The 13,336-nt window shown below is 51.1% G+C and overlaps 3 protein-coding genes across 6 annotated transcripts; 1 reads left to right on the top strand and 2 right to left on the bottom strand.

The window, feature by feature from the left end:
* Positions 1 to 61: 61 nt before the first annotated feature.
* LOC122620708 (DNA-binding protein D-ETS-6) lies at positions 62 to 5,372 on the bottom strand. Of its 2 annotated transcripts, none has more exons than XM_043798307.1 (3): positions 4,084 to 5,372; positions 677 to 917; positions 62 to 587 (listed from the first exon to the last, which is right to left on the bottom strand). In XM_043798307.1, exons 1-3 carry the CDS (start codon positions 4,781 to 4,783, stop codon positions 101 to 103), a joined length of 1,428 nt encoding a protein of 475 aa, XP_043654242.1. In that variant the 5' UTR covers positions 4,784 to 5,372; the 3' UTR covers positions 62 to 100. The 2 variants fall into 2 exon arrangements, with proteins under 2 accessions (XP_043654242.1, XP_043654250.1); XM_043798315.1 differs by lacking the exon at positions 4,084 to 5,372 and adding an exon at positions 1,859 to 2,202.
* Positions 5,373 to 6,743: 1,371 nt separating this feature from the next.
* On the bottom strand, positions 6,744 to 12,485 carry LOC122615884 (intraflagellar transport protein 140 homolog). 3 transcript variants are annotated; one of them, XM_043791061.1, is made up of 9 exons: positions 12,354 to 12,398; positions 12,080 to 12,191; positions 11,891 to 12,023; positions 11,573 to 11,812; positions 10,891 to 11,489; positions 10,666 to 10,826; positions 8,454 to 10,609; positions 7,287 to 8,397; positions 6,744 to 7,226 (listed from the first exon to the last, which is right to left on the bottom strand). In XM_043791061.1, the coding sequence occupies exons 4-9, from the start codon at positions 11,717 to 11,719 to the stop codon at positions 6,889 to 6,891; spliced, it is 4,512 nt and encodes a 1,503-aa protein (XP_043646996.1). In that variant the 5' UTR covers positions 11,720 to 11,812; positions 11,891 to 12,023; positions 12,080 to 12,191; positions 12,354 to 12,398; the 3' UTR covers positions 6,744 to 6,888. The 3 variants fall into 3 exon arrangements, with proteins under 3 accessions (XP_043646996.1, XP_043647004.1, XP_043646988.1); XM_043791069.1 differs by lacking the exon at positions 12,080 to 12,191 and having other exon boundaries at positions 12,354 to 12,485; XM_043791053.1 differs by lacking the exon at positions 12,354 to 12,398 and having other exon boundaries at positions 12,080 to 12,279.
* Positions 12,427 to 13,320, top strand: LOC122615912 (translocator protein). Its single transcript, XM_043791093.1, has 2 exons — positions 12,427 to 12,828; positions 12,888 to 13,320. The coding sequence occupies exons 1-2, from the start codon at positions 12,490 to 12,492 to the stop codon at positions 13,104 to 13,106; spliced, it is 558 nt and encodes a 185-aa protein (XP_043647028.1). The 5' UTR covers positions 12,427 to 12,489; the 3' UTR covers positions 13,107 to 13,320.
* The last annotated feature ends 16 nt before the right edge of the window (positions 13,321 to 13,336 follow it).

The raw sequence follows: 13,336 nt of genomic DNA on the forward strand, positions 1-13,336 counted from the left end.
GGGTTGCTCTCCGCTCTCCCCTGCGCAGTGGGTGGTCCTGCGCATCCTCCTGCCCCATCGGAACTTACAACCCCGGCGACAAATTGGGGTTGCGGCGGGCTCAGTTGAATGCATTTGTGGTGGGAGTGACCGGGCCCTGGTCGTAGTTTCCCGCAGAAGATGAGGACGACCTGGCCGGGTCCACGCCGGCTGTCCCACCTTGGAATGGAGCAGTAAAATTCGAAGTGGAGGCGGAGGAGGAGGCGGGCGCCTGGCCGGGCGAAGCTTGCGAAGAGGCCGTCGAGGACGATGGGAAGCCCAGGCTGGAGCTGTTTGAGGCGGGAGACGAGTGGTGCGGGTGCAGGAAGTGGGGCTGCCCCAGCTGGTGGTGCGGATGCGAGTGCTGTGGGTGGTGGTGCAGTGGCGGCGGGTGGCGCCCCAGCTGCATCGCTCCGCCGGCGTGGTGGTTGTAGGAACCCAGCATGCTGGAGGCCGGATCTCCGCCCTGCGCCTGAGCCTGGCAAGCGGCCATCAGGCCGTGGAAGTCGAACTTGTAGGCATACCGCTTTCCGTGCACCTTGGTCATAATGTTCTTGTCGTAGTAGTACCTGCAAGTAGAAGTGCACAAACTTATAAATTACCTTCCTATGCGAACCGTGGGGCTAGGAGTGGGTGGAGTGGAGACGAGAAGACTCACCTGAGAGCCCGGCTCAGCTTGTCGTAGTTCATGTTCGGCTTGGCCTTGCGCTCGCCCCACCGCCTGGCCACCTCGTCCGGGTCGATGAGCCGGAACTCGCCCGATTGGCCCTCCCAGCTGATGGCGTTCGCGTTGGACGAATCAGCGAGCAGCTCCAGCAGAAACTGCCACAGCTGGATCTGGCCCCCTGAGCCCTGGGCAACCAATCGGTGCGAGGCAGCGTTCAGCAGCTGGTACGGATCTGAAAGAGAGAACCGGCGGATGGGGCATTAGTGGCGAATACGCGGAAACCCCTGCGAAAGCAGATACAGATACAGACATCTACAGATACAGATACTTGGAAGAGATGCCAAGATGTGAGGGCGGGGAGAGCGAGCGAGAGGAGAGCATCGCGAACGAAACGCAAATGGCCCAGCAAAACGAGATTCTCTGGCGGGGAGCCGCGACGTGGCAGGAGTGCCAAGTGGAGCTGAATGCCATAAGCCGCGCGGATTCACAGAAAATCAACCGCAATGGACATAAATCCTGGATCTCACGATGCACACGAAGAAAACGGGCATCAAATGAAATGGATGTGTGAATAGATTTACAATCAAATTAAAAGTGAGACACCGCTCTTTAAATAACGCTTAAGCCAAGTTTTGGTAATGAAAATATATAAATATATTTAATAGTTTCGATTGTCAGTTACAGGTTTGCTTTTCCCAAACCTTAGCTTTTGTTCTACTAACACGACAATACATTTATGACCTGAATGCATTTAAACTGCACTTGTGCATGCATCTCTTGGGTTCACAGTAGATACATTTTCCTGTTTGCTGGCCATGGGGACATTCCCACATCCCGTAGTCTGTGCACCTCCACAGGGAAATCCCCGGCCAAAGTGCCGCTGCAAAAGCACGAAAGTGCCATAACCAGGATGACTCATCCGCGATCAAGCAGCGCCGCGGCTAAAAGACACAGTTCCTACTTCTAGGCAATGTCAGACCGATGGACCCACCATACCGTGCCCATTCATTCGCTCATTCATATTTCTCGCGGACCGGTGGCGGTCGCCGGAAATGCCTGAGATCGAGTGGTTGCCATTGAGCAATCTCCTCGTGTCGTTCATTCACACAAGTCTCTTCGACTTGCGGCTGGCATTTGCCCAGCGGAAATTCCTATGAATTTCGGCGCTCTTACCGTTGAAGATCATCGAGGTGTGCGGATGCTGGTGGTGCTGGTGGTGGTGGTGGTAGTGGTGGTGCACGGCGCCGTGGTGCGGATGTGGGTGCTGTCCAACAGGCGGGGCCGGCTGCATCCGGAGGCCAAAGCGCCGGTTGAAGTCCTCCGAGAGGCGCCACATGACGCCCACGTCCACGCTGACGCTCATGGTGTCTTTTTCGAAAAGTCTTTTTCAGAAATTGCAAGTGCCTTTACTTCACAGAACTATTTTCCTTATTTATAGTTTTAAGTAAATCAAAGTCTCATGAAATGTCACTAGACCTTTCTGTGATGAATTCATTAGCATTTGCATTTCTCCTTAAAAACACTTTTCAGCTAGGTATATTACAGATCCAACTTTTACTGGGGTTTGTCATCTACATTTTCCGCATAAACACTTGTGTTCGTTCTCGATGCAAGTTGAAGATGTAAAGGTACGTCTGGTAACCACTTTCTTTGTATTTGCTTAGATTGACCTTTGACCCGAGCAATGGTTTATGACCACCAATTGTATCTTTCCCGGGAGCGCGTCAACCGTTTAGGACGAGAGCCATTCGGCGACTGAAACTTCAGCCAGAAGCGCTGCCGGATTTCGCTCCTTAGCACCGGACGGATGCCTGGCATCTTGGGCGAGCACGGGCATCCGCGAAGCTGGCGAATCTGGCGAAGCTCCGGGCACGATTACGGCTCACCTGCGCAGCTGGTGGTAAATGCCGCTTCGGCATTTGCGAGGCAAGTCGCAAAGTCAGAGGCCACGTGCAGCCACTCAGCCACCACCCACCAAACGGCACGGCACACGATAAACAACTGCTTCAATGGCAGCTTTTCGACTATTGCATACCCAGTGCGAGTCACTGGATATTTATAAACCGTCGGGGGAATCCGAAAGATGGAAAAGTATTTTCAAACAATTCTGTTTGCGTGGTGAAATATATCCGAGTTCTTGAGAAACAACGTGACTAATGCTTTCGTTTATGAACATCAAGGTACACACATATGTTTTTATTCCACCACTGTCTGTGGCTGCGGAACTCTAAACAGGGAATAGCTTTGATCCAGTTTGTACCCTGTAAAAGGGGCGGTGACTCAGACATGGGAGTTGGGAGCTGGGAGTTGGGAGCTGGGGACAACAACTGTAGCCCACAACAAATGTAATCTGCGTGACGGCGACGACGCGTAATCCTGGTTGGCATAAAAAACAAATCAATTAAATCGACGTCGCCTGCTCTCGGGATCAAGGCTTGTATATGTAGTCCACGGCCCACCCACCAACATATGCCAGACCCAAATCAGGGGGCTTTCCCCGCCTCCCAGCTGCTCTTCCTGCCACAGGAAGGATGCGACGAATGAATATTTTCCTGTGCCCAGAAGCTGACCACCCGCCGAGCTGTTGTCACTGACAAACCACCCAGGCCAGCCAAGCCGCCCAAGCCTCCCAGCCCTCCAACCACCGACATTCACGCCCACTTCTCCCACCTTTTCCACTTTTCCCGCCCGGCTGAAACTTGACTCGGCGACTTTTGTCGCTGGCGTGGGATTATTTTGATTTTATTATTAGATGCCACATCCTGCGAGAAATTATCATATTTACATCGTTTATTATTAAGTTCATCACTTGACGCGACCACCCACAAGGCCCAGCCACGCCCCTGCCCCCGCCCCACGCCTTCCCGATCCCAGTCATCGCCAGTTAATAACTGGAAAAGTGTTGCATACTTTGCTGCTGTCGCGCAGAGATTTTCCCAGCGATTTACGTTAATGGAGTCTGAACGAAAGTTGGCGAACTCGGGCAAAAGGTAATTAAAAGGGGATTTCCCGCACCTTTGGCCACTTTTCTTTCTTATCAACACGTTGGGGGGAGTGTGGGAGAAACAATCAATGGAACACATAAGTAACGGCCGTATCAGCACGAAGGCATCTTAATCAGTGGCCATTTGACCGCCGACGGAGGGCGGATTCAAGGAAAGGATTCAATTGATGCCTGACCACAAAGGATTCGAGCGTCGGACAATCGCTCCGCTGGGAATAGCACGTGAACCCAATTACCAAGCAGTTCAATCTCTGGACGCTTCAGATTTATGTGGCCCGAGATTAGCGCTGGACAGTGAGAAAGTGTGCGTCCGACCAAGTAGTTTCACTGGCTTTAGGATGGGGTTGGCCAGTTCTTGATCGCCTACCAATGGGGGACAATGTGAGGTACTCACTTGGCTCGTTGTCGTTGAGCATCGGACTCGTCTCCCGTCCGGTGGCGTGGTACAAGCTGAGCGCGAAGTGCTGCGCCAGGAGCATGCCTCCGCGCCTGGATCCTGCACAGACCCAGAAGTCAGCGCGAGAGAGATCGCACAGCTCCTGGGCGTCCTTGGGAAACCTGTCGATATCCGGCTCCGGGTCCAGTTTGAACTTGCGCGTCGCCCACTTCACCCAGCTGGCAATGTCCTCGGACGTCCAAGCGTGCGGATCCACGGGCACCTCCACGGGAGAGACGCTCCGGTTGGAGTCGTTGGAGTTCCTTCGAGGCGATGGAACGGCGGGCGGAGTGGATGTCGCCAGCGGGAGGGGCACTGGCAAGTTGAGGGCGGGTAATTGGCTTCTTGTGCTACTGCTGCCGGAGGAGGTCCCGGAGTCCGAGTCTGTTGAGGAATCCGAGGATTCGCTCGAGTCGCTGGTGGAACTGCTGCTGCACCGCCTTCTGCTTCTTCTCCTGCTGGGGGCACCTTCCTTCCCAGGCCCCGCTTCCTTCTCCTTCGCTTCCAGTCTTGCCTCGTTTCGGGATCCGATGCTTTTTTGCCGGACATCCTGATGCATGGCATTAAACGGCCTCTGTTGGCACCAAACACTGTGAATCGTCTGGCTGTGGACTGGGAGTTGCTTGTGACTCTGGCGGCTATTCTGCAGAATGGCCATTAAACTGGGATGTTCCTGCTCCCTCTGGGCAACAACAGTGTCAATATCAGCTGAAGAGTTTTGGTAGCTTTTTAAATTCACTGTTCTTTGGCCTTATTGGGTTGGCATCTGAATTCATCTTATTCATAGGCTTGTGGTTTGTATTTCATAAATCGAATAGCGTGTGCCGTCACTAAGTCTTTAATAACTTTATTACTGTATATATTTCTTTTGCCGCCCTTTGCACTATTAGATTGTTCACTTCACTTTGTTTAATCAGAATATTTTGGGAACCGCACTTTTGTATTATTGAACTTATTGGTCGCCTGCAACCGGTTGAAACGGATTTAGGATGTTGGATGGCTGGATGATTCACCCGAGATAGTCGGGGTGTTTCACCTGCTGACCGGACAAGTGGAGTCCGCTGCAGGCTCTCCACGTGCCGCAAATCGCGGAAACCTTTCGCGGAAAGTTTGCAATTGGAAAATTTTAATAACCGTTATTGCACTGACCGATTAAAGATCCGCCGATCGGGTTAAGAGTAGCGCCGCACACCGTATACCACTCCAGATCGACGCTGATCCGACCCACTTGGCGAGTGACGAACTAATGATCAGCACCGGCGGGCTGTGATAAAGCCATGACGAAGTCGCGCGGCCCGAGCTTTTGGCGCTCTCTCGCAGACTCGGCTGCCCCATGACCAACCGGCTGGCTCCAAAGGGGCACTTGCTGCTCGGGACCAGTTTACCGGCACCGTTCGCCACTCGGCTCGCGAGCTTTCGCTCTCCGGCGAGCTCTCTTATCGCTGGCTGGCTGGCAAAGCAAATAACAACCTTAAGCATGACGTCGTGGAATTGGCGTAGTCCGAATGAGTCACTCCATTGAGTCCATTGAGCATTGAGATTGCCGATCGCCGGGAAGCCGACGGAGTTCCCCAGGCGGTGCGTGGGCCACAGGGGGTGGCTGAGGCGTAAGGTCGTTTGGCGGCCAACGAAAATTCATTCATCGGTTCCCCTCCTATTTGGACTTGTTCTCTAGCTTTTGCCGCGTCATCCTTCTGGGAAATCGCGCATGAGTCGCTAGTTGTCTGTGGCCCCTGCCATGCCTACTTGGCACATTGTATATCAGTTTATCTCGGGTCCGATATTCGGCAACAGGTGGCTCCCAGAATGATGTGTGTATATATATATGATATAAGATATATGGTTTACTTTAATGAAATTATAATTCATTACCAAAGGATAGAATGCTTTCTCCAAAAGCCTTCTAGTATACGAGACGATTTAGTTAAGGGCCATTATTTATGTTTAAAAACAAACTATTCCATATATGGTAATTATATTTTGGACCCAAATATCAAATATCAAACTGCTTGAAGTGACGATTTTGATTTAGCTTACAATATCAGTTGGCGATTGCTCGATCAGCTTGTTTGAGTTTCGCTGGCTTCCTGGAAATGCCTCTGATTTCATACATAGCTGAGGACGCGGACGCTTTTGGGCAAGTGATTCACGGATGGGCCGCTCTCTTTCTCTTTTCGACTGGCGCCGGCAGATTGGCCGATTCAAATCCATATCGCTGTTTATATTTGCTTTGATGTGACGTCGGTCACTTGAACCCATTCCCATAGCATGTACATACATACATTTGTTTTCGAATCGAAAGCTTTTACTAGGCTTGCGTATATCGTGCGGTTCATTCATAAAACCAAATGGCCCAAAGGGGGTTTAAATACAATATATAATATATGTATGTAAATATAAGCAATACTGCTTTATACAAATGTAAATACGTAACTTGTTCGTTTTGAATGAAAACTGTAACCGCTTAAAGTTCACTTGAGAAAAGGTGCTTTCCACTGTTTGCTGCATAGTCATGCTATAATTTCTTTTAAGAATAATTTCTGGTTATTTAATCGGGTTCGCATTAGCATTAGCTAACGAATCAGTGTGTTTCCCTGAAATATCCCCTGGTTGAAACATTTCATTAAATAATAGTATTTAATTTAGGTTGTATAATAACTTTATCTGTGATTTACAGATACAATAGCCTATTTACGTGTTATCCGCTCTGCGGGAAGGAGCCGTGACTAGTTCTGCATCGCCCATAAATCATCCGTATATCATCTAATGCAGCTCCTCGGTGATCTCCTCGTCATCGGCCTCGTCATCATCAGTAGTCGTCATGCCAGAAGTGCTGCTCATTCCCGTGACAACCGTGCCGCTGGTGGAGGCGGTCACCTGGCGTCCCGCGTTCCAGATGAGATCGAACTCCAAGTCGCACTCCTGCGCAATTTTGTGAACAATGCCGCGATCCAGGAGGCCTGAGGCACTCCACGTGCTGTCCTTTACGGTCAGTTCCTTCAAAGCTCTTCCCGCCTCAGAGTAATCCTTGACGTAGACCAGGGCTCGGATCAGCATGGACAAGATATGGGCATGGCGGATGGGCGGCAGTTCGGGCTTAACTAAGTTCGAAAACAGAAGGGGTTAATGTAAGTGGAGCAGATTTTGGGGCAACGACTTACTCAGCATGCTGCGGCAGGATCCAATGACCAGCTGGTGATCGCCCTCTCGCAACGCCTGCTGGATCTCTAGGATCGCCTTAACGTCCGCCACCGTGCGCTGTAGGTTGTTGTAGACGTGCTGGGCGTGGCTGAGCTTCTCCAAGCACTTGGCAGCTTCCTGCATGGCGGTTAGCGCCTTACCGTAGTCCTGGAACTCCTCAATTTCGATCTGGGCGCAGATGGCGTAGAAGTTGGCCAGCGAATCGAAGGCCTGGCCCTTTGTGTAAAATGTTACAATGTGCTTGAGCACTTGGGGATCCGATTGCCAGTCCAATGCCTGGAGATAATTCGCAGCCATGATGTAGACCTCACGTTGTCGCGACATATTAGCGAAGAAAATAATTTTGTCCGTATTGCCCGATTTCAAAAGACTCTTCATGGCCCGAATTTTGTCGCCAGCCTGGGTGAACTTCTTGGTGGCACTGTGGTAGTCGCCCTGCTGCTGCAGGAGCTCGCCCAGCTGTACCAGAATGTGGACTCGAGTCGCCTCCTCGAACTCCCCCTTCTCCGGAGTAAGCATCTCGGACAATTCTTCCGTGACGGGTACGCCCTTCTCAGAACATATGCCCAAGGCTCTCTCCAGATGCCTGGTCTTGGCCAGCAGGTGCACAGCCTTCTGAAATTGCTCGATGCTGCAAAAGAAATCCGCACAGCGATTGATCAACTCAGCATCAGACTCGGGCGCCAGGTCGGAGGCAATAATTTCCAGGATCTCTGGCTGCTGAGACTCGAACGCCATCTCGAGGGCTTTGTGCAGCATCCCAGCTCGATGGTAAAGTTCGACGGCGTGCTTGAAGTTTCCGCACTCTTCAAAGTAAGCAGCCGCAATGGCCTTGTCCCTCTGCCTGGAGGAGCTGGCCACCGTCCACAGTTCCTCCTGGAAGTCGTTCTCCTTGCAGATGCGGATCGCGTTGCTGAAGGTCTGGGCACGCGTGAAGAACATGATGGCCTCCTGGAACTTGCCCACGTTCTCGTAATGCCTCGCCAAGTGATAGCAGGCCGCCCGATCCCCCGACTGCCTGGCAATCGCGTCTGCCTTAGAGATCTTACCTAGGTAGCAAAGTATCTTTACCTTGGGAAGAACAGGATGTTAGCTTTTCGAGGTATCCTAGAGCCTTACTAATTTACCTGCGAGAACCAGTCCTCCGCCTTGTGGTAGACAGCCAGAGCAGCATCCATGTCGCCGGAGCTCTCAATATACTGGCCCCACCACTTAAGCAGCTTGGGATCGCTGGTGGTCTGGATGTAGCGCTTCATGGCGCCAGGATTTTCCATAAGCAGTTGGGTAATGTTTTGCGCCGGATTCTGGGTCTTTTCAAAGTATTCCAGAGCTCCCTTGATGTCCCCCCTCTCTCGCAACTCCTGCGCCTTTTGATAGTAGGTGTGCTTCAGATGAATCCGATCCTCGGTCTCGGCCAGCCCTACTGCCTCATCCAAGTGCCCAATGGACTGGAGCAGCTTGTTGAGCAAATCGAAACGCTTGCACCGCCGATAAAGATCCTTCGCTTCCTCAATCATTCCGAGCTCTATCGCCAAAACAGCCACCTTGGCCTCCGTCTCCAGATCGTCATCTTCAATGGCTTGCCGTAGGGCACGAACGGAGCGGGCCTGCTCCAAGTGACCCATGCACACCTTGGCCACGTCCAAGCGATTGGTGTGCACGCACATCTTAGCCAGATTGGTCCAGATCACTTTCGATTGTATCGAGCGAATGCTGCGATAAGCCATATCCATATTTCCCTCTGCCACATAAAGACTGAAGTTCAGGACTTGCTTCCTCGTAACTGGATTGCATTGCTGTAGGTCGACGAAATCTTGAAGAGGTTGCTCCTCCATCGTATTGATCCTCAGCCGGATCACGTTGGGTACACAAAGGTTCAGTAACTGGGAGCCGGGGCTCATGGCTTGTGTTTCAAGGACATTCAGGCAGCCTTTCTCGGAATAAAATAAAAGGATGACTTTTGACTGCACGAAATGACTGGGTTGAAAGGAGTTCTTTTGGGGCAGGGTCTTCTGAATCATGGACTTGACTTCAGTAGCCAAGAGACGAGGTTCCTCTGCATCCCAGAAAAGCCGAACCGGCAGACTTGTTGAAGACTCCTTCTTGGAGTTGGTTTCCTGCTCCAGTAGTCCATACTCAAGAAGATTACTGCGCTCAAAGTCCCAGCAGAACAAAGTGGATATAGGGGTAAAATTGCTACTGGCTATCACCATGGCCAAGTGGCTTCCCGAGCTGTTGCACTTGACCAAAATGAACTCCCCGAAGTCATCGAAAATGTCGTGACCGGATTTGCTGGGAAAGAGCAGCTTGGGATCGTGCCTAGACACATCGTATGCTTTCACATATCCATTCATAGTAAATACCGAGAGATAGCAGCCGCTCAAATCCATGCCGATGATCTTTCCTTCAATATCGCTGGCTTGCATGCGGTGGAGCACCACTCCCCCCACGGAGTAAACAAAAATGTCACTGCTACCCAGACAAAATATGTTCTGGTTGAACAGATTCAAGGATAAACATTCGGCAGGAAAGGTCTGCAGGAGTTTAAGACTTAACGGAGTGGCGGTAGATTCCGTGGTGGGGGAGGTGCCCTCCACTGTCTGCAGGATCTCATCGAACTCATCCAAGCTCTTCTCCACTTTCTGCAGGCTATACGACGATATGCTTCTGCCATTACTCATCACTAAACTAAGTTCACTTAAAGCCATGGCAGTCACCGCAAATTCGGACTGAACAGTGGTCTCCCGACCGCTGCAGTGCGTCAATTGCACTGATTTGGCTGACCTCTGAACTGCCCAGAGTTCTCGAGTATGAACGGCGAGTAGAGGCTGCTCCTTTAGCATGAAAACATTGGAAAGGCAGTTGACCAGCATGCAGGGCTTGGCAAGCTCGTTGTATCCCCACTCGCAGCTGCGTATGGCTCCTCTCACAGAAGATATGTTCGTCAGCTGCCAGGCGTCTTCAGGGGCGCCGACTAGTCTGCTGCCGCTCCTCTTCCAGGTGTAGACATTCCCCTGAGATGTTCCTGCACACAGGGTCTGTCCCGTGGAGCTATATGCCAAACAGGTGAAAATTTCTCCGTTCATCTGGCTGTATTTTGGTGTCTTGCAAAGCACACTGCTGCTCTCGCTGCTGTCATGGCTGAAGAATTGGTTGGACGAGGACATGGTGCCATTACTTAAAGTGGTCATGGATGAACCTGGCTGGTTGCCACTGGGTAGATCCATTTTCAATAGATAATTGTCGCTTCTCTCGATGTCCCAAATGCGGACGAAAAAATCGCCTGAAGATGAGACTGCAATGTAGCACAGAAGTGGAAAATCGGATAATATATCCCACCTGTTATTATGGCCAGAGAGTTTCCAGACCACGCGATGCCTCCCTGCCGACCTCCTCCACGTCCGCTCATTTTCACACGATCCAGCTCAGTAAGGATGCCCGTGGATTCCACCAAGAACAGCGTGACAGTCAAGTCCTCCATCAGGCAAATTACAGCGTCCCTAGAATGGAATAAAGTTACAGTTCAGGTACACATTTGACCTTCCAACCCTAGCAGCACATTACTTTTTTGGGTGCCACAACATCTGGACAATGGGAGGCAGAGAGCCGCACTTCATCACCTCGACACAGGCGCCTCCTTGGTTGATGTAGTACACCACTCCTCCTTGGGTGCAAGCGTAGAAGCAGTGGTTGTCCCTAACACCCGAGTGCGTCATGCTGCGGGCTGCTGTGCGGGGTCTCCAATTGGTCAGGGTATCCAGTGCATTTTCATCGCCTGCCACTGCAGCCTTGGCCAGATTGGCCATTTCCTCGCGCACCTCGCTCTCCACCGTTAGGCGGAAGCAGATCAGCAGCAACACCTCCCGCAAATCGTGGGAGAACATGGTCAGGAACTGGTACTGGCCATCGCAGCGCCATCCTGTGACCAGGCCCATGGCATCCGCCGTGACCATCCGCCCGCCCTGCTCGCTGAACTGCAGCAGGACGATCGCTGCCTTGTGGGGTGCGTTCACGCTGGCAAACTCCCTGTGTCCTGCGAACCACACATGGATGTCCCCGTGCTCCCAACCGCTGGCCAGGAGCGCCTTCTCCGGATGCCAGCATAGTGCAGTCGCCTGCGAGGTGGCGTGCACCGGGTACGTCACATCCCGCTGAGGCTCACCCTGCAAAGCGAGATTCCGTATTATATACGTTCCGATTCTTGGCAGGGTATGCTAGAACAGAGTCTCCGACTCGAAGTACTCACGGTATCCGCAAAAATGGTCACGGAACCGCCTCTTTCGGGACTAAAAGAGGCCACTGCGAAGAGCGGCTCACTGGGATGCCAGCTGCTGATGGTGCTGACTGCATCCGAGTCCAGGAACTCGATTTTCGTGTCAAAGTAGAGAGTCATAACGCCGGTTTACCACCTTTAGTGGATGCACTTTTTCGGCAGGAGCCAAAACAGAAGAAAAATGTGTTTGTCTAGCAACGGTTGTCATGGTTGCTAGTTAACCAGGTGTTTCAAGAATACAAAGAAGTTAAAATATATAAAATAGTTTTATTTCACCATTAATTCACTTACCGACAAATAACTCTTTGCTTTTTGAGTTATTCACGTATCAGGCGGCAAGTACGGTTCTCAAAACACAAAGTTCTAATTTTCAAAACATAACGGGTATTGTTAAAGCTGATAGTCTACAGGGTGATTCCGGCACCTAAGAACGAAGATGTTGTCAAATAATTTCGAAATAGATAAAATTATAATAATTACTTCATAAATCGACCAAATTACTCATTCATTACGTCATTTGGGAATCAATTGATAAGCATTGTGCTTCTCTCCTACACATGTGACAAGCAGCTATGAACGACTTCGGTAATGACTGCGACTTCGCCAAAAAGCCAGATATGTACATCATAAAACAGATAGATAGCACGTAAAAAACAATAGCATACGATTGTATAAATAAACAGGAAGTTTCAAGTTGCTTTCCACAAACTTTAGATAGTTTGAAACTAGCCGAATTGCCATCGCTGGAGCTTACCCACACAATCATACGTCGCGTATTCGCACCGTTAACATGCAATACTCGTGCAATCGAATGAAATCACCGGCAAACAAAACAGTGAAACCAGAAGGTTCGCCACTACTGCGCCTCATTTGCAGTGCGAACTCCGAAAATGGCTGATCGTCCGTGTGCTGGAAACATTCTCCGTATCGCCGGGGCCGTAATCCTGCCCAATCTGGGCGGAATTTACAACGGGCGGCTGACCAGACAGCACCTGAAGACCTGGTACGCCAACCTGAAGTTCCCGTCCTTCAAGCCGCCCAACGCCGTGTTTGCACCGATGTGGATCTCCCTGTACGCCGGAATGGGCTACGGCTCCTACCTGGTGTGGCGGGATGGCGGAGGATTCGCCGGCGAGGCGGCCAAACTGCCCCTGATCGCGTACGGCACCCAGCTGGCCTTGAACTGGGCGTGGACTCCCATTTTCTTCGGGCAGCACAACATCAAGGGCGTGAGTACTGCTGATATCACCGAACCTGGGTGTTATGTTTAATCCACTTCATCCGCCAGGGCCTTATTGACATAGTCGCGCTCACGGCCGCCGCGTCCGCCTGCGGCGTTTTATTCTACCGTGTAAACAAGACCGCTGGATTGCTCTTCGTACCCTACGTAGCCTGGCTGGGATTCGCGACTGCTCTGAATTACGCCATCTGGAAACTGAACCCGGAGAAGGAGGAGGCGCCCAAGGATGAGGAGAAGCCCTCGGGCAGCCACGCAAAGTCTAGTTAGGCCCAGGATGGGCGTAAGTCCAGTAGTTTTTGATTTCTGTCGCGCAATTTGCAGAGCTTTAGGACCTATCGAACCAGGGTTGGGCTAGTTGAAAGGAATATCGATAAGCAGTGCCTTAGTGGAGGTAAATTCAAAGTATAAAATGTTGTCGCACGTTCAAAAATTCGCTATTATATGTTATTATATGTTAAATTAAACAATCGAATTATTCAAATCATAATTTTATTCAA

This window comes from Drosophila teissieri, chromosome 2L, assembly GCF_016746235.2.
Source record: "Drosophila teissieri strain GT53w chromosome 2L, Prin_Dtei_1.1, whole genome shotgun sequence".
NCBI lineage: Eukaryota > Metazoa > Arthropoda > Insecta > Diptera > Drosophilidae > Drosophila > Drosophila teissieri.

What these genes read in the sequence shown, in the direction of transcription:
- LOC122615884 (XM_043791069.1), bottom strand. Translation starts at nt 11,719, where the DNA reads ATGACTCTCTACTTTGACACGAAAATCGAGTTCCTGGACTCGGATGCA. An exon ending in TGACCATTTTTGCGGATACC is followed by an intron (nt 11,490 to 11,572) that starts GTGAGTACTTCG and finishes CTCGCTTTGCAG; the next exon opens with GGTGAGCCTCAGCGGGATGT. An exon ending in CTCTCTGGCCATAATAACAG is followed by an intron (nt 10,610 to 10,665) that starts GTGGGATATATT and finishes TCTCATCTTCAG; the next exon opens with GCGATTTTTTCGTCCGCATT.
- LOC122615912 (XM_043791093.1), top strand. Translation starts at nt 12,490, where the DNA reads ATGGCTGATCGTCCGTGTGCTGGAAACATTCTCCGTATCGCCGGGGCC. An exon ending in GGCAGCACAACATCAAGGGC is followed by an intron (nt 12,829 to 12,887) that starts GTGAGTACTGCT and finishes TTCATCCGCCAG; the next exon opens with GGCCTTATTGACATAGTCGC.
- LOC122620708 (XM_043798307.1), bottom strand. Translation starts at nt 4,783, where the DNA reads ATGGCCATTCTGCAGAATAGCCGCCAGAGTCACAAGCAACTCCCAGTC. An exon ending in GCTCAACGACAACGAGCCAA is followed by an intron (nt 918 to 4,083) that starts GTGAGTACCTCA and finishes TCTCTCTTTCAG; the next exon opens with ATCCGTACCAGCTGCTGAAC. An exon ending in AAGCTGAGCCGGGCTCTCAG is followed by an intron (nt 588 to 676) that starts GTGAGTCTTCTC and finishes TTCTACTTGCAG; the next exon opens with GTACTACTACGACAAGAACA.